Source organism: Delphinus delphis, chromosome 4 (genome assembly GCF_949987515.2).
Source record: "Delphinus delphis chromosome 4, mDelDel1.2, whole genome shotgun sequence".
NCBI classification, from domain to species: domain Eukaryota; kingdom Metazoa; phylum Chordata; class Mammalia; order Artiodactyla; family Delphinidae; genus Delphinus; species Delphinus delphis.
This window is the reverse complement of record NC_082686.1, coordinates 60,016,767-60,040,198: the sequence shown is the minus strand read 5'-3', so window position 1 is coordinate 60,040,198 and position 23,432 is coordinate 60,016,767. Positions and strand designations below refer to the sequence as shown.

General features: G+C 38.3%; 1 protein-coding gene and 1 pseudogene across 1 annotated transcript in view; one reads left to right on the top strand and one right to left on the bottom strand.

Moving 5' to 3' along the window:
- Positions 1 to 23,432, top strand: part of CCDC191 (coiled-coil domain containing 191) — a 102,821-nt gene that overhangs the window by 59,771 nt on the left and 19,618 nt on the right. Inside the window, exons 10-13 of the mRNA XM_060010659.1 lie at positions 704 to 1,149; positions 1,960 to 2,072; positions 4,842 to 4,924; positions 5,673 to 5,774. Coding sequence (XP_059866642.1) covers positions 704 to 1,149; positions 1,960 to 2,072; positions 4,842 to 4,924; positions 5,673 to 5,774 — 744 coding nt within the window. The remainder of the gene's footprint in view (positions 1 to 703; positions 1,150 to 1,959; positions 2,073 to 4,841; positions 4,925 to 5,672; positions 5,775 to 23,432) is intronic.
- LOC132423887 (ATP synthase F(0) complex subunit B1, mitochondrial pseudogene) lies at positions 14,009 to 14,682 on the bottom strand (annotated as a pseudogene).

The window sequence follows — 23,432 nt, the reverse complement described above, 5'->3', positions numbered from 1 at the left end:
AAGAGAGACATTGAAAGAGCTCTTATTAAAGAGCTATTGTTAGGGAGGGTGGGAGGGAGGGAGACGCAAGAGGGAAGAGATATGGGAACATATGTATATGTGTAACTGATTCACTTTGTTATAAAGCAGAAACTAACACACCATTGTAAAGCAATTACACTCCAATAAAGATGTAAAAAATAAATAAATAAAAATAAAAAAATAAAGAGCTATTGTTATTATTAAAGAGCTATTATTGATTTGTAAAGTTATTCCTTAGTTTTCAAACATTCTTGAGAAACAGTATATACTTTGCCACAATATTTTCAATTTCCTGCAAAATTCAGGGTCAATTCATGCAGATTAAATTCCTGGAATATATATCTGGAGTAATCATGCCTAATTCACAAACAAACTATCCAAATTAGATATTTCTAAGAGCACATTTTTCTGATTCCACATATCCTGGCCATGGCAGTGGTTTGTATGATTGTACCCACTCTCCCACCAGCTTCTGTGGTGAGCAGCAGGGCACGTTCTAAGAGTGACTCACGGGGCTAAGGCTGGTGGCTTCTGAGATGGTCAGGCCAGGAGCACAGGGCAGCTCTGGCTGGGGTGCAGGGCAGTTGTGCCACTAAACAGAACAGTGCTGACCAGGTAGAGTTGGATCTCACCAGTACAGTCCTTTAAATAGCTGAGCTGTCACACGTTCCTTCTCTCTCAGGCGGCTGCCGTCCCCTCTTTGTGTGAAAAGCCTCCCTTGGGGACCAATGGTTATGTGCCCAGCCCCCACCTAGGAAGACCATCAAAGGACATCTTGCAGGTTCCCCTCCAGAATGTCCCTCTGGATACATCTGACACTAAACCGCACAAGGCCCTAGACACTGAGCCCTCCCAACAGCCTGGCAACAAAGAGAAGCTCAGAACCAGCAGCCAGAAAGCAGAACCTATGTGCATGGGTCATTTCCATAACCGCCACATCTTCCAGCAACAGCTGATTGAAAAGCAGAAGAAGAAACTTCAGGAACAGCAGAAAACAATTCTGGAGCTGAGGGAAAACCAGCGGCTGGCAGAGGCTCGGCGGGCAGCAGGGCATGCTGACACACAGAGCTGCCTACTGTCAAACCCCGGAGAAGATGAACGAAAAAGAACCTGCCAGGTGCTTCCAAAGTATGTCCATTGTATCAGAACACTCTTTGGACTCTTTATTTGGGGTTTTTTACTTTGTGATCGAAAGGCTCCTGAACTTTACCCAGCGTCCGGACTCTACAATTACTCCTTTTCTTTTACTGTGCACTCGCAAAGCAGAGAAGCCCCGTGCGTGGTGACTGGTATGTGACAGGTACCAAAACGTATGTAAGGCAAGTGGCTGCCTCTAAGGATCCCGTTATATAGTTAGCATTTGTATGGTGGCTGCCTTTGTCTGAGGAGCTCTGTCTATACTGTAGCAGTACTGTACCAGTAAAAGAGAAAAATGCTTACTTGCTCTAACTCAATTTCTGGATTTCTGAGTATGTTTAGGGCTGAGAACAAGGTCAGACAATATCAGGTCCAAATGGAGCAGCCCTTGGTTATGGCCAGTTACCTAGCTTAAGTCTGTAGTTGTTTGAGATAAAAGTAAACATCTTTGAGCCTAGAATTAGAGTCCAAATTTCTCAAAAGCTATTTAAGATGGTTTTAGACATGCTTGTGACATACTCAGTATGTGTGATAAATGGTAGGATAAGAAGTGGGTGATGTATTGATTTGAAGCACTGGGATGGGAATCAGAGCGCCTGACTCACATTGTAGACTCAGGCCAATCACTCGACCTTTCCACACCTCATTACACCAATTTATTGAATGGGTATAATAATACATAGTTATTTCAGAAAGTGAGGATTAATTAAAGTTTGTAAAAGGTGTTGAGTTCCTCAGGTGCAAGGGCTTTGAATGAAGCTAGTGATTTGTCTGAATTCTGTTCCTTTTTTTTCCCTGCAGGTCACCTGTTGCTTCCCCTGGGACTGAAGGTAGTAGAAGTGACTCCCGAAGTTCTCTGTCTGGACCCAGAAGGAATCCAAGGCAGCTGATGGCACCCCATCCCATACTGAAAGGCAGGGCTGTCTTGGTGGGGCCTTGGTTGTGGTTATCTTTCCTCTTGGAGTAGAATGTGTTGGGACTGAATCCTGGCAACTCTTGGGTTTTGAGACTCGGCAGAACCTAGTCAAAGTCTAAGATGGGTAGACACATGAGAAGTGGATACACCAGAGAATGCCACGACTTTTTCCTACCCTTTTTGCCAAACTTTCTAGTCTTCCTAGCCAATACAAAAACAAAAAACAAACAAACAAAACATTGCTGAAAGGTTTAAGCATTTTTCTGTAATTTGGATTGTGATTTTAGAAATGGGACAATTACACAAATAAAAAATTCCATGTAGCTGCTAAGAATAAACCCTGATAAAGATCACCTATCACTGTACTTTGTTAACATTAAAATATTGATCAGTTTACAGCAATCCACATCAAGTTATTACATCATTTTATAATGGGTTGTGCCTTGATGATAGGCTTTTAGAATGAAATCCACAAACCAGACATTTAAAAAAACATTTTTTTTATTGAGGTATAGTTGTTTTACGATGTTGTATTAGTTTCTACTGTACAGTGGAGTGAAGTAGAGTTCCCTGTGCTATACAGCAGGTTCTTATTAGTTACCTATTTTATACATATTAGTGTATATATGTCAATCCCAATCTCCCAATTCATCACACCCCCTGCCACTTTCCCCCCTTGGTGTCCATACATTTGTTCCCTACATCCATGTCTCTATTTCTGCCTTGCAAACCGGTTCATCTATACCATTTTTCTAGATTCCACATATATGCGTTGGTATATATTTGTTTTTCTCTTTCTGACTTACTTCACTCTGTATGACAGTCTTTAGGTCCATCCACGTCTCTACAAATCAAACCAGACATTTTAATAACATTCTTGATGTGCATAGAAATCATTATTTAAACCAAACCATACTATGAGAATAGAAGTATTCCTTAGAACCCCCCTAGTGAATCTGCCAGTTGTTTTTACTCTGTACTTAGTCATGCACTGAACATATGTTTATATGAAGTGGTAGGCATTTTGACAATTACATTGTGGTTTGTAAATCTGATCTTTCATCTATGGTAAGATTGCTGCCCTAACAGGAAGTGATGTCACCTGAAGGACACTGTGCCTGAAGTCCATTCCTGTTAATGAAGAAATCAGCCATCTTTACATTGACTCTCTTCCAGGTCAGCAGTTTATGCCCTCTTTGTCCACCAATGAGGATGCTCAGGAAATGCCCAGTTTGGTGTGATTATTTTTAAAAAATTATTAGCTGATCAAAGACTTTGCATGTTTTAGAACACCTGGTTACTTTTCAAGTAGTCTTTAATGACTGGCTCTAGAAAAGATGGGAAAAGGCCATATTACCACAGACTCTGCCTCTCGGGGCTCTCTCACTTTAATCCTCTAGTCTATTTCTGCCCCCTTAAAGAGAGTCTCATTCCTGCCATCTGTGCCAACCCCACTATTCTTTTTCCAGCAAAGCAGACACTTAATATCTGTAAGAAATAGCCTGGCGAGTTTTTTGTTTATTAATTCTTGAAACTTGGACTTAAATTTTCTTCTCTGTAACATAGCACAAGGAACCGAAAGTAACCATTGGCTGACTTAGGTGAGCAGAACTTGATACTCTTCCCACCCATGCCCCCCTGCCTATGAAACCCCAACTGGTGACAGAGTCGTATTGTCAAGCCATCTTGCACATTTGCTTGTTTTGGATGGATATTTAATAGACTGTCAAGAACAGGAGTCTGACACTTGAATTCATTCAGATGCCAGTTCTTCAGATGCCTAGTACGATTCCATTTCCTGTCCATCTGGATATCCAGGCCTTAAAGCTAGTTTAAAAATGTAATCATTATGACCCCAAACTTCAGTTTGTTTGTTGTCATTGTTGTTACATATACAGACATATGTATAGTGACTTAGGAAAAAGTAGCAAACTCAGTGGGATCTGAGGAGTGATTCTATTCTCAGAGTATTTGTTAGATGTAATTAAAGTTTTCTACATTCATTAAAAGAATTATCAGATTAAAATTCTGGTTTCTGGGTTTCACGTACTAAAAGTATCATCAAGACAGATTATCTTGTTTAAACCAGTGAACAGTTATTCTAATAGAAATGTGAACAAAAACATAATTAATCTGCAAATTGTTCATCATTGCTGAGGATGGGATTGTAGGGCTTTAACTTGTAGGGCGTGTGTGTGTGTGTGTGTGTGTGTATACCTACAGTTTTTGTAATTATATATATATTTTTTAATTGTATTTATTTGTTTGTTTATTTATTTTGGCTGCTTTGGTTCTTTGTTGCTGTGCACGGCTTTCTCTAGTTGCTGCGAGCGGGGGCTACTCTTCGTCGTGGTGCGCAGGCTTCTCATTGCGGTGGCTTCTCTTGTTGCAGGGCACGGGCTCCAGGTGCATGGGCTTCGGTAGTTGTGGCACGCGGGCTCAGTAGTTGTTGCTTGTGGGCTCTAGAGTGCAGGCTCAGTAGTTGTGGCACACGGGCCTAGTTGCTCCACGGCATGTGGAGCAGGGCTCGAACCTGTACGTGCCCCCTGCATTAGCAGGCGGACTCTTAATCACTGCACCACCAGGGAAGCCCTGTAATTATATTTTTGTATAAATGTTATGCACACACATATATTTCTGAGATTGTGAACATTCAACTTAAAAGAAAACTTTTAACAATAACACTAAATTTTACTATAAAATGGAGACATTTCTTTTGCAGCATTCCTTATATTTTTTATATTGGATCTGCATTACTATTTTCTAGCCATGGAAGAGAGAGCAGTTCAGCGAGCTGAACGTAGGCGGATCTTGGCAGAGAGGAAGAAAAAAAAAGAAGAGGAGAAATTGGTAATAAATCAAGAATGCAAAGTGAGGCAAGAAAAAGGATTTGTATAGGTCTTTATTAAAAGATGAAACCTAGCTTGTTTAAGACCGTTAAGGCAATAGTGTAACACCAACTTTGGATATGGCTTTTTGCCTCCCGGCCTGAGCTCTGTGATAATTTTAGGAAAATGAAGGGAAAAAACATCAGCATCATTAGTATAGCAGGAAGGAAATACTATGAAAGTTGTTGGGAGCTGGCAACTTAGGAGGTTTACACATAACCAAGACTAATGTGTTACAGGTAAATGTCCAACCTGATAAGTTTACAAAGGTAATTCTTATCTTCCAAAGTTTTGACCTGGACTGCCAGAAGTAAATTTTGTACCTACTAAGAAAAAATAAATAGTTCTAACAGCTTTGGGGTTTTTTGGTGAAATGGAAGAAAAAATTTTCTTAAGCTATATATAGTTTGGACTTAGTATTTCATAAATGAAAATAAGAACTAAAAAGTAATCATTTTGTAATGAAAAGTTAATGGTCTTATTCATGCTTAGTCTCATCTTCCCAAGTAGAAGAGAATTCTTTTGGAGAAACATTTAGGTTACACTACTGACCACCTGCTGGTCAGGCTTTCTACTTTTAACACAAAGCGCAGGCTTCTTCCAGAGACTGGGCGAGCACTGTGGTAGATACTTGACTTTCCTCAACATAAAAGATCTTATTTCCACACAAATTGAGGGTTCTGATTTTTACAAATTCCAATCTTGATCAGGCCCAGTTAAAGGCCCAAGAGGAGGAGCATCGGAAGAGGGAGGCAGAAGAAAAGGAGGCTCAGCTTGAGAAAAAACGAGAAGAGAAGAGACTGAAGAAAATGGTTAGTAGTTTCTATTTGGTCAGCCACCTGTCCTTTGAAGCCTGTTGTGTGCCATCCTGTGGTCCTGTGCACCTTCCCTCCGGAGAACTTCGGTCTAGAACACTCTTCTCTCGCCTCCACCCTTTCTCTACCTTATTTAATGAAAACCTATTCATTCCTCAGATCTTAGCTCAACATGGTTAGCCTTTCCTGCCTTGTCCCACCCTCCTGTCTACCCAGAGTTAGCTTAGGTCCCCCTTTATGGACTCTGAGTATATCTTCTTTAAAGTACTGCCAGGGCTTATAATTATGTATCTGTTTCTTGATTATCTTATTCATTTCTGTATCCCCAACTAAACCGTAATCTCCCTAAGAATAAAGGGAGCGCTCAGATGTTACTCACTATTGAACTGGCTAGTGGTAGAAACTCAGAAAATCTACTGAATGGATGAAAAATGAATGGACAAACAAATGAACAAATGGAAGAAAATACAGAAGAAGTAAGAGATAAAGCTGTTACTTTCAAGGTTATTATATTCTAGTTGGAAAGATAAGGCCTAAAAATACACACCTGTCAGAGAGAATATAGTACAAGCATATGCTGTCCTGTGCCTCACAGGCCAAAAGAGATCAAGAGAGTTATATGAACAGGGCCAGATCCATGAAGATTTTGGAGAAATCAGAAGTATTTTCATAGAGGAGGGATTTGAATTGGAAACTGTATTAGCCAGGGTTCTCCAGTGAAACACAACCAATAAGATATATGTATAGGAAGAGATTTATTATGAGGAACTGGCTCACAGGATTATGGAGGTGAGAAGTCCCAGGAGCTGCTGTCTGCAAGCTGAAGACCTAGGAAAGCTGGTAATTCCAGTAATTCCAGTCCAAGTCCAAAGGCCTGAAACCAGAGGAGCCAGTGGTATAAATCTCAGTTCAAGGGCAGGAGAAGACCAATATCCCAGCTCAACAGGCAGGCAAGAAGCAAAAAAACAGGCAAATCCCTCCCTCTTCTGCCTTTTTGTCCTCTTCAGGCCCTCAAAGGACTTGATAATGCCCACCCACATTTGGGAGGGCAGCCTGCTTTACTGAGTCAACAGATTCAAAGGCTAATCTCGCCTGGAAACAGCCTCACAGGCACACCCAGAAATGTTTAATCTGGGAACCCTGTGGAACAGTCAAGTTGACACATAAAATTAAAATCATAAGTCCATGCCTTATCAACTTGGCACCCATATACATCTCCCTAAACCATACCTAGTCTCCAAATAAATAACAAGATCATAATTCTGCCTAACGTGATACAACTATCCTGCATACAACTGAAAATGAACACTTCTTCCCCAGAAGAGGAGGTAAAGTCCTTGAATGATGTTTATTCTTCTCCTTGCTAACCATGACACAAAGTCAATACATCTTATGGTTACATGATTAGGGAATAAGAGTGAAAAGAAAACAAGACACATATACACACAAACGTATTCATAGCAAAATAAGAAGGGAATACTCATGACCATTACAGTCTTCATTTCTGTAACCGGTCAAGTCGATGTAGCTGGTACTTATAGTTACCTTCTTCCACTACCCACTCTATCCTTTGTCTTCAGCAAGCATCGCTGCTAATCATGGGATGACCTGAACCTTCACTCCTGAAAGGTCTGGCCCGTTAGTAGTCCAGAATGGATTAGGTTGTAGTTTTCCTTTCACCTTAATCACAGGGCATGGTAATACTAAGAGATACCCTAAGGGGTCTCCTATAGTCCAGGCATACTCTTCCTCACCTCCATTGTGGAGTAGTAGTCCTATTGCCCCTAGTAGCCGGGGTCAGTCACCCCAGCCAGCATTTCCTTTTTTACCTGTTGATTCAGAGGCATGAGGCGCCCACAATGATTAGGTGGCATTCTTTCCAGTTCAGTGGAATCATTTTATGTCTCCTTGTGGAAGCATTTCCCCATTTGGAACCAAGACCTCTAGGCCAACAGAACATAAATTTGTGGGAAAAGAAGCAAAAATTTTGCTAGTTACAGTGGTGCCACTCCCACTTCCACCCCTTGCTTCCTGGACCCCATGAATACTGGCTATGGGAGAAACAGTACCATGTACTAGCTGCTGGTTCAGAGCATATACAGACTTCCAGAGAACCTCATCCCAGACCTACAAGGTACTGCCACCTAGCTGGTGTTGCAGCTGAGTCTTCATAAGGCCATTCCACCATTCTGGCAAGCCAGCTGCTTCAGGATGGTGGGATACATGATAAGACCAGTAAATTCCTTGCATATGGGCCCTTTGCTGTACTTTTGCTGTAAAGTGAGTTCCATGATCAGAAGCCATGCTGTGTGGAAATCATGATTGTGAATAAGGCATTCCGTAAATCCAGGGATGGTCTGTAAGTCCATGGATGGTAGTTTTGGTAGAAATATTACGGGGAGGAAAGGCATGTCCATATCCAGAGTAAGTGTCTATTCCAGTAAGAATAGAACATTGCCCTTAACATGATGGAAACAGTCCAATATAATCAGCCACCTGACAGCTGTCTGATCAACCTGGAGAATGGGGCCGTATTGAAGACTCTGTGTTAGTTTCTCCTGCTGCTGGTAAATTGGGCACTCAGCATGGCCATAGCCAGTTGGCCTTGGTGAAGGGAAATCCATGTTTCTGAGCCCATGTATATCCTCCATCCCTGCCATCATGGCCACTTTGTTCATGAGCCCATTGGGCAATGACAGCAGTGGCTGGGGGAAGAGGCTGACTGGTATCCACATACTGGGTCATCTTGTCCATGGAGCAAAAGGCATATATAATTCATCCTTTGCTAAATCAGCCAAAGAAATCTCCAGAAACAGCTCAGTTACTTCCCTTAAAAACTACCTGAGTGGGGCTTCCCTGGTGGCACAGTGGTTGAGAATCTGCCTGCTAATGCAGGGGACATGGGTTCGAGCCCTGGTCTGGGAAGATCCCACATGCTGCGGAGCAACTAGGCCCATGAGCCACAACTACTGAGCCTGCACGTCTGGAGCCTGTGCTCCGCAACAAGAGAGGCCGCGATAGTGAAGAGGCCCGCTCACCACAATGAAGAGTGGCCCCCGCTTGCCGCAACTAGAGAAAGCCCTCGCACAGAAACAAAGACCCAACACAGCCAAAAATAAATATAAAGATAAATAAATAAATAAAAGATTACTATTAAAAAAAAAAAAAAAACTACCAGAGGGGTTCTAAGCGAACATTTCCCCAACATGTGTTCTGTGTAATCCTAGTAGTTCCTGAGATATTAAGTAGTTTTGAGAAAATACAAATTCTGTGGTCAAAAAAATTTGGTAAATGCTGGTTAAAAAAATCAAGTTAAACAAGTTTCATTATTAGCTGCCTTCTCAGAACCTTTAACATCCTACCAGGTATTATGAGTCTCCAGAAGAGGGACAGTGTGCCAAGCAGTCACATATGGCTGACCAAAGAACCCTTTTTATAGAGCAGCCAGCAACATCTCATGAAGAACTGGGGGCATGCTACTGTAAAGAAGTGAGACCATTTAAAAAATACACAGTACGGAACATTTCTCCTCTCGTATCTGTTCATTGTAGAACACCGGAGAAATACAAAAAAGATGGGGGAAAATAATCTATGAGGTAACTACTCTTAATATCTTAGAATACTTACTTCTGTTCTTTTATCTCAATGCATCTCTCTCTTTTAATAGTTAAGTTGATAATTTGTGTGTGTAGGTGTATATAGTTTTTAAGCTGCTTTTTTCATTTAGGACTTTTCCATGAGTATTTTCACTTGTTATTCAGAATTCTTCAAAACCTTTTTATTTATATGCTGAAGGCCATTTTTTAAAAATAGCCTTTTTATTCTGAAATAATTTGTTTCTTTATTCTTCTGTTAATATTGCTTCCAGTTTTTAGCGATTATGAATAAAGCTGCTACAGACATTCACATGTAGGTTTTTGTTTAGACATAAGTTTTAAATTCACTTAGGTAAATACCTAAAAGTGTGGTTCCTGGATAGTATGCTAAGTCTATGTTTAACTTTTTAGATAACTGCCAAATTCTCTTCCAAAGTCGCTGCATTGTTTTGCATACCCACCAGAAAGTTCCTCTTGTTCCACATCCTTGTCAGCAATTGTTATTGTCCTTTTGTTTGTTGGTTTGTTTGCTTGTTTTTTGCATTTTAAGCATTCTAATAGGTGTGTCATGAGTGGTATCTCATTGTGGTGTTTATTTGCATTTTCCAAACAACAAATAATATTGAGCATCTTATTTGTTTACTTGCCTTCTACATGTCTTATATGGTGAAGTGTCTGTTCAGATCTTTTTGACCCATTTTTCAATTGAGTTATTTTCTTATTGAGTTGTTATTTCTTATTGCTTATTATCTTATTATTTCTTACTGGGTTTTAAGAGTTCTTTATATATTCTGGACCAAGTCCTCTACTAGATACGTGACTGCAAATATTTTCTCCCAGTCTGTGGCTTGTATTTTAATTCACTTAAAAGCGACCTTCACAGAGGAAAAGTTTTAATTTTGATAAAGTCCAATTTATTGATTTTTTTTTCTTTCACTGGATGTGCTTTTAGTATTGTATGCAAAAACTAATCTCCAAATCCAAGGTCACTCGGATTTTCTCTTATATTTTCTTCAAGAAGTTTTATAGTTTTATGTTTTACATTTAGATCTGTTGTCCATTTGGAGATAATTTTTGCATAAGGTGTAAAGTATATAGACATCCATTTGTTTTGCATATAGACATCCATTTGTTCCAGTATCATTTGTTGAGAAGGCCCTCTTTTCTCCATTGAATTACATTTATACTTTTGTCAGAAATCAGTTGACTGCATTTGTGTGGGACTATTTCTGGGCTCTATTCTGTTCTGTTCATCTTTATGTGTAGTCCTTTGCCAGTACCACATTATCTTTGATTGCTGTAGCTTTATAGTAAATCTTTCAGTCTCACAATGGGACTTTTTCCACTTTATTCTTCTTTTTCAGAATGTTTTGGCCATTCTAGTTTCTTGTTCTTTCTATATAAATTGGCAATCTTGTCAATTTGTATAAAAAAACTTGCTACATTTGGGACCATATTGAGATTGACTGGGATCATATTGAATGTAGATCAAATCAGGAGAGTTGACATTTTAACAACATTGGGTCTTTAATCTGTGAACATGATATAGCTCTCCATTTATTTAGATCTTTGATTTGTTTATGAGTATTTTATAGCTTTCCACATATCTTATATATTTTTTGTTAGATTTATACCTAAGTACTTATTTCTGTGGTGCTATTGCAAATGACATCTTTTTAAAATTTCAGATTCCATTTATTCATTGCTAGTAGGTAGGAACACAGTTCATTTTTGTATGTTGACCTTGTATCTTGCAACCTTGCTAAACTCGCTTATTCATTTTAGGAAGTTTTTTGGTAGATTTTTTGGGGGGGATTTTCTACATAGTCCACCATATTGTCTGCCAATAAAGGCAGTTTATTTCTTCCTTTCCAATCTGTATGCCTTTTCTTTCTTTTTCTTACCTTATTGCACTAGCTAGCACTTCCAGTGCAAGGTTGAATAGTACTGAGAGAAGATATCCTTGCCTTAGTCTGGATCTCAGGGGGAAGATTGAGTCTCTCACCATTATTGTCATATATGTCATATATTTTACTTTTATTTATATTATAAATACCCATCACCTTGTCACTGCTATTGCTTTATAGTTATATTTCAGTGTATTTAAAAATAAGCTGAAAATTATATTTTACATTCATTTCTTCCGTTTCTGGTGCTCTTTATTCCTTTGTGTAAGTCCAAGTTTTTAGGTCTGTTATATTCCTTCTGCCTGAAGAATGTCCTTTGACATTTCTTACAGTGTTGGTCTACTGGTAATGAATTCCCTTAGTTTTTACTTGTTTGAGAATTCTTTATTTTTCCTTCCTTTTTGAAGGGTATTTTCACAGGGTATATTGATAGAATTCTGGTTTTACAGTTTTTTTTTTTCAACACTTTAAAAATGTCATTCTGTTGTCTTCTTGCTTGTCTGGTTTCTGGCAAGAAGTTTGCTTTAATTCTTATATTTGTTCCTTTGTAGATATCGTAGTCTGCTCAGGCTGCCATAACAAAATACCACAGGGCAGGTGGCTTAAACAACAGAAATTAACATTCTAACAATCCAGGAGGCTGTATGTCCAAGATCAGGGTGACAGCATGGTTAAGGCCACCTTATCAGTGTGTCATCGCACGTCCTTTCCTCGGTGCATGTACACAGAGACGGAGAGAGACAGTGTGTGAGCTCTCTGGTGTCTCTGTTTATGAGGACACTAATACCACCCTTAGAACCTCATTTTACCTTAATTACTTCTTTAGCGGCCCCATGTCCAAATACAGCCACACTGGGGTGGTGGGTGGTGTGGGTTTAGGACTTCAACATATGAATCTGGAGGGGAACAAAAACATTAAATCCATAAGAGTAGGTACGATGGGTTTCCTCCAGCTGCCTTCAAGATTTTTTCTGTCTTTGGGTTTTGGCAATTTGAATATGATATGTCTAGGTATAGTAAGTTTGTTTGTTTGTTTGTTTTCCTTGCTTGGTCGCCTCTAAGTTTCTTAGGTATGTGGTTTTGTGTCTGTCTGTAATTTTAGGATATGTTTTACCCATTATTTCTTCAAATATTTTACCTGCCCCATTTTTTCTTCTCCTTCTGAGATTCCAGTTACGCTTGTATTGCATTGTTTGATATTGTCCCACAGCTCTTCAGTGCTCTGTTGTTTTTTTTCACTTTTTTTTCTCTTTGCTTTTCAGTTTATATAATTTCTATTGCCCGAACTTCAAGTAACCTGATACTTTCCTCGGCTGTATCAAGTCTAGTGATGAGCCTATTGAAGGCCCTCTTCATTTCTATTACTGTGTCTTTGATTTCTAGCATTTTCATTTGACTCCTTATTATAGTTTCCATATCTCTGCTAAGATTACTTATCTAATCTTGAATGATGACTGCCTTTTCCATTAGAGCTTTTAATATTATCATAAGTTATTTAAAATTTCCTCTCTGATAGTTCCAACATCTTTCATATTTGAGTGTTGTTCTAATGATGGCTTTATCTTTTCAGACTTTGTTTATTTCTTGTCTTTTAATATGTCTGATTTTTTTGTTGTTGAAAGCCAGACATGTACAGGGCAATAGAAACTGAGATAAATGGGCCTTTAGTGTGGAGATTTGTGTTAATGTAGCCAGGCGTTGGGCTATGTTTGAAGTTTGTTGTTGCTATGGTTACCATTGTTGAGGTTTATTGTTGCTATGGGCACCATAGACTTCAGTGTTCACTAGTGACTTTTTTTTTGTCCTCTCTTCTGGCTTTAGGTCTTCCCTTTGTGCTGTTCCCTGAGAAAATCTGTCTCTTGCAATCCTCCAGCTGTACTCCTCTGTTATTACTAGAGGTTTGCTAGCGTGCTGGTGTGTGGATGAGGGGAGCATTCTCTAACGTTCTCTTGGGAGTGCACAGTATTGGCCATTCGGAAGAATTTCTGCTCCTACTCTAGGGGCAGAGCTTTTCCCTGCCCCTGTGTTCCCTTCTTTCAGTATCCACTTGGTCTTGGTCTTGGTCTGTGACCTTAAAGCCCTTCCCTCTGTGAGGTTCCTTCCTCACTTGAATGAGATAGGGAGGCTGGTCTGGGCAGAGTTCCCCTCCCCCAGCTGCAGTGGCATTACACTAGTGCCTTCAGGTGGCACTGCTTGCAGATGAAGCCGCGGAGAAGAGTAGGGGCAGATTTTGCAGTGGTTGCTGTTCCTCTCCCCCAGCTAGAACCACGGTGGGGACTTTATCCAGATTTTCCCTGATCCTCTCTGTGAGAGCCTGGTGGAGTTCCTTGAGCAAAAAGGTAGGAACCTCCCTATGACTGTGACCCCCCAGGAGCTTCACCCTTCTCATGCCGGCCCACCCTTGGCCTTCAGCAATTAGCAGATTTCTAGCTTAATGATCTTACTGGCTCATGGTGTAGGGTAGCTTCTGCCTCAGAGAAGCAAATGCTTGGGTGTTGTGTCTCACTGAAGGTGCCTGTCTCCAGATTTGGGGATGGCTTCAGTTCTCTGATTGGTTCATAAAAAGTCATTAATTTGTTATCTATCTGTCCAGCTTGTTTCTTGCTGGAAGCGAACTGCTTATACAGAGCAAGAAGGATGAGAAATACATTACTGGCCAATAGGTTGTTCTGTTTCTCTCACTATCCAAGCCCAAATCTTTTCTTTTTTATGAAAGGTAAAATGTAAGTTCAGTCTACAACAACAGACAAAAAGATTTTGTCACATAGACTAGTTTCCATTTAGTAAATCAGCTGTTTGTAGCTGTCTCAATTGAGATGGATGCATTTATAGACTGACTTGTTTGAGCTTTCTTTGGGAGCAGCTTTAGTTATAAAATGCACTTGGCAATTGTCTCCTTTTGCTTCTGAGCAAAGATGCTCTGCACAATGTGTTTTTCTACCCAGTTTATCATGTGGTTGTATTCCTTTTGATGCATCATTTTCTGCACAGGTGATTCTTGACCTCCTATATACTTTATATAGCCGTTACCAGTAAGCAACCTCCCAGGCCATAGCAGTGTTATTCCCCTGAACATCAAAAAAGTTAATGACACTTCTCAACCAGTGCCTGCTGTGGCTTGTCCAAATCATTTGCATCCTGGATGTGTTTGATGGAAGCCTGCTTCCTGTCTTCTAGTTGGGCTGTTTTTGCTCATTAAGTTTATCAGCAAATTGTCCGACAGAGGTACCATACTTCTTTCTAATTACATAGATGAGCAACCCTACTGTTGATAAAGGTCTCTAGCAATCACATATATTTCTTTGGGTAGAAAACACAAGATCAGTTCTGTGATAACAGTTTTAGGATACAGAACTGGAAGAATTCCTCAGGGATAAGCCCATGACAAATTTGTCCTCCATATTATAAAAAAAAGAGGTGGGAATTCACTAGAGGTCCAGTGGTTAAGACTCCATGCTTTCATTGCTGAGGGCGTTGGTTCAATCCCTGGTCGAGTAACTAAGATCCCACAAGCCGCGTGGTATGGCCAAAAAATAAAACCCCCAAAAACAAAACAAAACAAAAAAGAAGGGGTTCAAGGTCTAGACATGGCTGCCCTCTGTGAGAGATTCTTGTTACCTGCAATTTGCCTGTATCTACAAGTACTGCGTTCTTCAGAGAGGGGCCACTTAAGCAATGGCAGAAGTACCACCTATGGCAGCATGGTCAGTGATGCTCCAAGTGGTGGCTTAATGTCCCTGTGACCCTGACAGGATAGCATGTCAGGTGCAGCAGTAAGATGGCCAGTCACAGGTCTCACACAATGATCTTTTGAAGATAATCTAAATTCCTTTTAACATCCCATTGCTTTATTTTTATTAAAAGTATTCTAGAAATACTTACCAGGCAGTAACTTTTATGGCTGTGTAAATATGCTTTGTATTAATAGACAGTTGATGAAGTTTATGGTGGAAAGATAAATTTATCAGAGAAGACCAGGCAAGATTTGAAGTCTTTCATAATTGCTTAGCAAGCATATTTGTTCATTTAACATATATGTAGAGCATCTACTATGTGCTAGGCATTGTTCTAGATATTAGAGAAGTGGAGAAGACAGACAATAGCCCTGCCCTCATAAAGCTTATATGCTAGTGGGGAAAACAGGCAATAAATAAGATAATAACTAAGAAGTAGAGGGAGAGGTATAATGGGGAAAGCCTCTCTGAAGAAGTGATATTTGAGCTGCTAGATGCTAAGGAGGCCTCTATAAGGTCCACAAGGGCAGGTTAAATGTGAGATACCTATTAGACATCCAAATGAACATGTCAAATAGGCAGTTGAATATATAAGCCCAGACATCAAGATTGTAGTAAGGAACCTGGGAGTCAAAAACATGTCAGTGTTTTTAATGCTCTGGAAGTGAATGAAGTCAACTTGGGAGACTGTCTGGATAGAGAAGAAATATGAGGATCCAGGACTAAGTCCTAGAATATATGAATAACTACTCAGAGGATGAGGAACTAGTGAGGTAGAAAGCATACCAGGAGAATTGTTTATCGAAAAGCTGAGAGAGGGCTTCCCTGGTGGCGCAGTGGTTGAAAGTCCGCCTGCCGATGCAGGGGACGCGGGTTCATGCCCCGGTCTGGGAAGATCCCACATGCCGCAGAGCAGCTAGGCCCGTGAGCCATGGCCGCTCGGCCTGCGCGTCCGGAGCCTGTGCTCTGCAACGGGAGAGGCCACAACAGTGAAGAGGCCTGCGTACCGCAAAAAAAAAAAAAAAGCTGAGAGAAAAAAGTATTTCTGGAAGGAAGTGATGGTGTTTAACTGGGCTAAATGCTGCTGGGTTCAATTAAAAAGAGGACAGACAAGTGAAACTTTGATTTGGCAACGTGGAGATTATTCATGACATAGACAAGAGTGTTTTCAATGGACTGCTGGGAAGGGAGCCCATATAATAGGGGTCACATGTGGTAGAAGAAGGATTTTTTTTTTTCTGTTGGCAGTTGGTCTTTTGAGTGTTATTTTGTTTTTTAAAAGATGGGAGGTATCAGCACATATATGCATATTGATGGGAATGATCTAGTAGCGAGGGAGAAATTCATGATACAAGAGGGCAAAGACTATAAATTACAGGAGTGCGTAACTGGGAATACATTCCAGAGCACAATGAAAGGGTGGCTTATAATGGATGGAAGGCAGAGTGTGGGAATGGTGTCGACTGCCCTATATTCTTCTTAATTCTTGCTGTAATTCCTTGTCTTTCTTTCAAAGCAGTAGTGGTGGAGATATATATATATATTTCAAATGAGCCTTATTTGTTGCATATCGTTTGTTGAATAATTTAAATCAGAAAGATACCCTGATTTTGTGTCCCTTTTTAGCCTGAGTGAATTATGCTCTGTGAAACCCTAGCTGCATAGATCCCCAGTATAAGTGCCGTCTCAAGGCAGACAGCACCATTTAATGTAATCCTCCCAATAAACCTTAGATGCAGGTGTTATGGACATTTTCTATACAAAGAAATGGAAAAGACAGTAATAGTAATGAAATACAGCCAACTCTATTGAGGAAATCTTAATCAAGGGAGGAAATACACATTTAAAGTAAATTGCTGCATATGAATACAAAACTTTGGCTCAAGCAGATATCTGATTTATTAAATGTTTTTCTTTCTATTTTTCCATGGAAAAGTATACTTTTAAAAAATCTACAAACAATAAATGCTGGAGAGGGTGTGGAGAAAAGGGAACCCTCTTGCACTGTTGGTGGGAATGTAAATTGATACAGCCACTATGGAGAAGAGTATGGAGGGTCCTTAAAAAAAATAAAACTAGAGCTACCATATGATCCAGCAATCCCACTCCTGGGCAAATATGCAGAGAAAACCATAATTTGAAAAGATACATGCACCCCAATGTTCATTATAGCACTATTTACAATAGCCAAGACATGGAAGCAATCTAAATGTCCATCAACAGAGGAATGGATAAAGAAGCTGTGGTACATATATACAGTGGAATATTACTCAGCCATAAAAAAGAATGAAATAATGCCATTTGCAGCAACATGGATGGACCTAGAGATTGTCACTACAGAGTGAAGTAAGTCAGACAGAGACAGACAAATACCATATGATATCACTTATATGTGGAATCTAAAAAAAAGGTACAAATAAACTTATCTACAAAACAAATAGAGTTACAGATGTAGAAAACAAACTTAATGGTTACCAGCAGGTAAGGTGGGGGAGGGATAAATTGGGAGATTGGGATTGACATATACACACTACTATATATAAAATAGATAACTAAAAAGGACCTACTGTATAGCACAGGGAACTCTACTCAATACTCTGTAATGGCCTATATGGGAAACGAATCTAAAAAAGAGTGGATATATGTATAACTGATTTACTTTGCTGTACAGCAGAAACCTACAGAACATTGTAAATCAACTATATGCCAATAAAATTTTTTTTAAATAAATAAGTAGGCCATTTTCCCTCACAAGCCACATGAAAATGGTCTTCCTTAAGAGGCTACGACACCAGCCATAGAGTTGTAATTCTAGGAAGATAACTTAGGTGTGTGTGTGAACAGGGTTGGCCTAGCCTGAGGGCTTCTCCAGACGCTTACTGTGTTAGATTCCTGTCTACAAGTTGCAACTGCTGCCTCGATGCTACGGGGACATTTCAGTGGATGTGAAAATGGCCAGCTTCCATTTTCCTCCCCATTTAACTCTCAGCTTCCTCTTATTGGTCATAAGAAAATTCTTGAAAATAATTTTTCTGTCTATTCAATATCTCAACTGTCTAATAAAGATTATGAAGGTAATTTTGGTTGAATCCTTTAGAGAATATGGACATTTCATATTCATTGAGGAATGTGTACAGATAAAGGTAGTGTGGATTGGAAGATCAGAGCAAATCTCCCTTCCACCTTAGAAATGTTCCAGTGCCCTATCTCTCTTTTTTTTTTTTCTTAGAGAAGACTCAGGCAATTAAGTAGCTTGTCAGAATCAGCCAATTCACCACAACCGTTTTCTTGAAGTGAAATTGTGGCAAATAAAGAAAAAGAAGCTTAAATTAAGTGATTTTTACTGCAGAGACTAACAACTACTGTGAAGACAGTCTGAAGTCTTTGCTTTTGCTCCTGTGACTTGCGTAACAGCCATCACTAGACTTTTAATGGAGTATGAAGTATCTTTAAATTTGAATAGAATTATTCATATATAAATTTCTACCCCATGATCTAAATGAAGGGGCTATATTGCTACGTTTCCCGTAATAATAAGGGGAAAATACTGATTGCTCTCCTAACTGTTTTACTTTCTAGTAACTTGGTAAGATGTAATCATTTCTGTGAACAATGCTGAATAAATCCAAGGATATGCATAGCCCTGATTCTTGCAGGATTCATGAGGAACTTTTCCTCACCCTCTTTGCAGAATTCCTTTTTTTTAATGTTCCAGTGTTCTGTTACCATGATTAACATGCTGTTTAGTGGTTACATATTCAAATTAAATTAGCTATTTGTTGAAATGAAATTCATGAGTTTTTAGGTCATTGCATCTTCTATTTTTTTTAGTTTTATTGAGGTATAATTGACAAAATTGTAAGATACTTAAAATGTACATAAAACATGATGATTTGATATATGTAGGCATTGTAAAAGGATTCCCACTGGGTTAATTAATATATCCATCACCTCACATACTTATTGTGTGTGTGTGTGTGTGTGTGTGTGTGTGTGTGTGTGTGTGTGTAAGAACGCTTATTTTCTCCTCTCTTAGTAAGTTTCAATTATGAAATATTAACTATAGTTACCGTGTTATACATTAGGTCCTCAGACCTTATTCATCTTGTAACTGAAAGTTTGTACCATTTTTCCAGGCCCTACCTATTTCTCCCACCTCAAAGGCACTGACAGTCACCATCCTACTCTGTTTCTACAATTTCAACCCATTTTTGTTTTAAGGTTCCACATATAAGTGATACCACTTAGTATTTTTGTTTTTCTCTGTCTGGCCTATTTTACTGAGCATAATGTCCTCAAAATTCATCCATGTTGTCAATAATGACCACATTTCCTTCTTTTTTTTTAAGGCTGAATAATATTCCATTGTGTGTATCTATAGCACATTTTTTAATCCATTCACACATTGATGGATACCTACTTTGTTTCCATTCCTTGGCTATTGTGAATAAAGTTGCAATAAACACAGGAGTACAGATATGTCTGAGACAGTGATTTTGTTTCCTATGGATATATACTCAGAAGTAGGATTGCTGGATAATATGGTAGTTCCATTTTTAATTTCTTGAGGAACCGCCATACTGTTTTCCACAGTGGCTGTACCTGTTTACATTCCCCAGCAGCGTGCAAGGGTTCCCTTTTCTCCACATCCTCATTAGCATTTGTTTTCTCTTGTCTTTTTGATAATTGCCATCCTAACAGGTGTAAGGTGATAGCTCATTGTGGTTTTGATTTGTGTATCCCTGATAATTAGTGATGTTGAGCACCTTTTCACATACCTATTGGCCATTTGTATGTGTCTTCTCTGGAAAAATGTCTCTTCAGATCCTTTACCCATTTTTTCAAATGAGTTTTTTGGGGTTTTTTTGCTATTGAGTTATATGAGTTCCTTATATATTTTGGATATTAACCCCTTATTGGATATGTGGTTGCAAATATTTTCTCCCATTCTATAGGTTGCCTTTTCATTTTGTTGATGGTTTCCCTTGCTGTTCAGAAGCTTTTTAGTTTGATGTAGTCCTGCTTATTCATTTTGGCTTTTGTTGCCCTTGCTTTTGGTGTCAAATCCAAGATTTTGATTACTGATTGAGTCTATAGTAATTAGTCTATTCAGATTTTCTAATTCTTCACGATTCAGTCTTAGTAAGTTGCATGTTTCTAGGGATATATCCATTTCTTCTAGATTATCTAACTTGTTGGCATTTAATTGTTTATAGTAGTTTTTTTTAGGATTCTTAGTATTTCTCAGTTTTCTGTAGTAATGTCTTTCATTTCTGGTTTTGTCTTTTTTTTTTTTTTTTCCTTAGTCTAGCTAATGGTTTGTCTGTTTTGTTTTGTTTTGTTTTTAAACAGCTCTTAGTTTCTGTGATCTTTTTAATTGTCTTTCTACTCTCTATTTCATTTATTTCTGCTCTGATCTTTATTTCCTTCCTACTACTAACTTTGGACTTAGTTTGTTCTTCTTCTAATTCCTTGAGGTGTATAGTTAGGTTGTTTATTTGAGATCTTTCTTTTTTCTTAATGTAAGCATTTAAACTTACCTCATAAAACTGCTTTTTGCTGCATCCCATAAGTTCTGGTATGTTGTGTTTCCATTTTCATTTTTGTCAGATATTTTTTAATTATTTTATTTTTCTTTTGATTCCTTTTTTGACCCTTGGTTGTTCACAAGCATGTTGTTTAATCTCCACATATTTGTGAATTTTCCAGTTTTCCTCTTGTAACTGATTTCTAATTTCATAACATTGTAGCTGGAAAATATGCTTGGTATGATTTCAGTCTTTTTTAATTTATTAAGACTTGTTTTATGGCCTAACATATGATCTATCCTGAAGAATGTTCCATGTACACTTGAGAAAAATATGTATTCTGCTGCTGTTGGATGAGATATTCTGTATATGTCTGTTAATTCCATCTGGTCTAATGTGTTAAGTCCAATATATCCTTGTTGATTGTCTAGATGCTCTATCCATTGTTTAAAGTGGGTTATTGAAATCCACTACTGTTATTGTATTTCTATTTCTCACTTCAAAATGTTAATATTTGCTTTATATTTAGGTGCTCCAATGTTGAATGCATAAATGTTTTAAATTGTTACATCTTCTTGATGAACTGACCTCTTTATCATGATATAATGACCTTCTTTGTCCTTGATATCATTTTTGGCTTAATGTCTATATTGTCTTATGTAAAATAACTACCCCTGCTCTCTTTTGGTTCCTGTTTGCATGGAATATCTTTTTCCATTCCTTCACTTTCAGTCTCTATGTGTCCTTAAAGCTGAAGTGAGCCTCTCATAGAAAGCACATAGTTGGGTCTTGTTTTTTTTTAATCCATTCAGCTACTCTGTGTCTTTTGAATGAAGAACTTAATCTATGTACATTTAAAGTAATTATTAATAGGCATGGACTAGCTATTGCCATTTTGTTAATTATTTTCTAGCTGTTTTGTAATTCCTTTGTTCCTTCCTCTCTTGCATTATTCCTTTGTGCTTTGATTATATGTATTTGTGCTGTGATTTATAAATATTTTGTATATTTACTGTAAGTTTATGCTTTATGGTTACCATGAGGCTTACATAAAACATCTTGTAGTTATAACAGTCTATTTTAAGCTGATAACTTCAAATGCATACAAAAACTCTACATTTTTACACTTCTCCCACCATAGTTTATGTGTTGGTCACAATTTTATATTGTGTATCTATTACAAGTTATTGTAGTTATAGTTATTTTTAATACTTTTGTCTTTTAACCTATACTAGAGTTTTAAGTGATTCACTCATCACCATTACAATATTAAGAGTATTCTGAATTTAACTATATATTTACCTTTATCAGTGAGTTTATACTTTCATATGTTTTCATATTACTTATTAGTGTTCTTCATTTCAACTTGAAGAAGGCCTTTAACATTTCTGGTAAGGCTGGTCTAGTGGTGATGAACTGTTTCAGCTTTTGTTTGTCTGGAAAACTCTTTTTCTCTCCTTCAATTCTGAAGAACATTTTTTCTGGGTAGAGTATACTTAATTGGCTGGGTTTTGTCTTTCAGCATTTGAATATAACATGTCACTTCTCTGGCATACAAAATTTCTGCCCAAAAAATCCACTGATAGTCTTATACTATCAGTGTATAAGCAGTGCACTTATACCTAACAAGTTGCTTTTCTCTTGCTGTTTTTAAGATTCTTTGTCTTTAATTTTTGACAATTTAATTATAAAGTGTCTTGGTGTGTGTCTCTTTAGATTCATCTTATTTGGTACTTTTTGGGCTTCCTGGACCTGGATATCTGTTTCTTTCTCCAGGTTAGGGAAATTTTCAGCCAGTATTTCTTTTTTTTCTTTTTTTTATTTCTAGATTCATACCATTGTGGTCAGAAAAAAAATGCTTGACATGATTTCAATCTTAAATTTATTGAGACTTATTCTGTGGCCTAGCATGTGATCTGTGCTGGGGAATGTTCCCTGTGCACATGTTTCATGATGCAAGATTCTGGAAAGGGAGTGGTCAAAACCTAAAAAACGTGGTTATAATGAGACTAGAGCAAAATAAGAAGTAATTGGCTTTATAGAATAGGGTATACCAATGTTTCTGTATATTGTCATAGGTGTAGAGGTAGAGAAATATGAGACAAAGATGGAGATAAAGTACTTTTCCCTTTGAAAGATCTATAAAATTTTATAAAAGAGCAAGCTGGGAAAACTCTTTTGCTAAGTTGTTTAATAAGTAAGAAAAGTGTTGTTAAGGAAGAGGGACTGGTTACGACAGAATGAAGGCATTGTTTAAAAGGCCAAGTTTATATGGATTTGCCTCTTTAATCAGCAGAATGTTGTGGTTAAAAACAGTCACAGATAAAGTACTACAGGATGGAGCAGATTTAGAACTGGCACTGGGAAAAGACTGTATCATTGAAGCCCAAGGGATTACAGATGCTAAGCATCTTTCCAGCTGCCTGACCATGTGAAGTTGAACTGTCCAGTATTTCTTTGAATAAGATTTCTGCCCCTTTCTCTTCTCTCTTTCTGGGACTCCTATGTTTATTCTCCCTTTGATGGTGTCCCATTAGTCCCTTAGGCTATCTTCACTTTTTCTCATTATTTTTTCTTTTTGTTCCTCCAGTTGAATTCCACTGCTCTGTCTATAAGTTGACTGATCTTTTTTTCTGCTTGATCTGGTCTGCTGTTGAACCCCTCTGTTGAATTTTTCAGTTCAGTTATTGTATTCTTCAGCTGTATGATTTATGTTTGGTACTTTTGTATATTTTCTATCTCTGTTGAAATTCTCACTTTGTTCATGCATTGCTCTCCTGACGTCAGTGAGCATCTTTATGACCATTATTTTGAAAACTCTATTGGGTAAATCACTTATCTCCATTTCATTAAGACTGGTTTCTGGAGGTTTATCTTGCTCTTTAGGTTG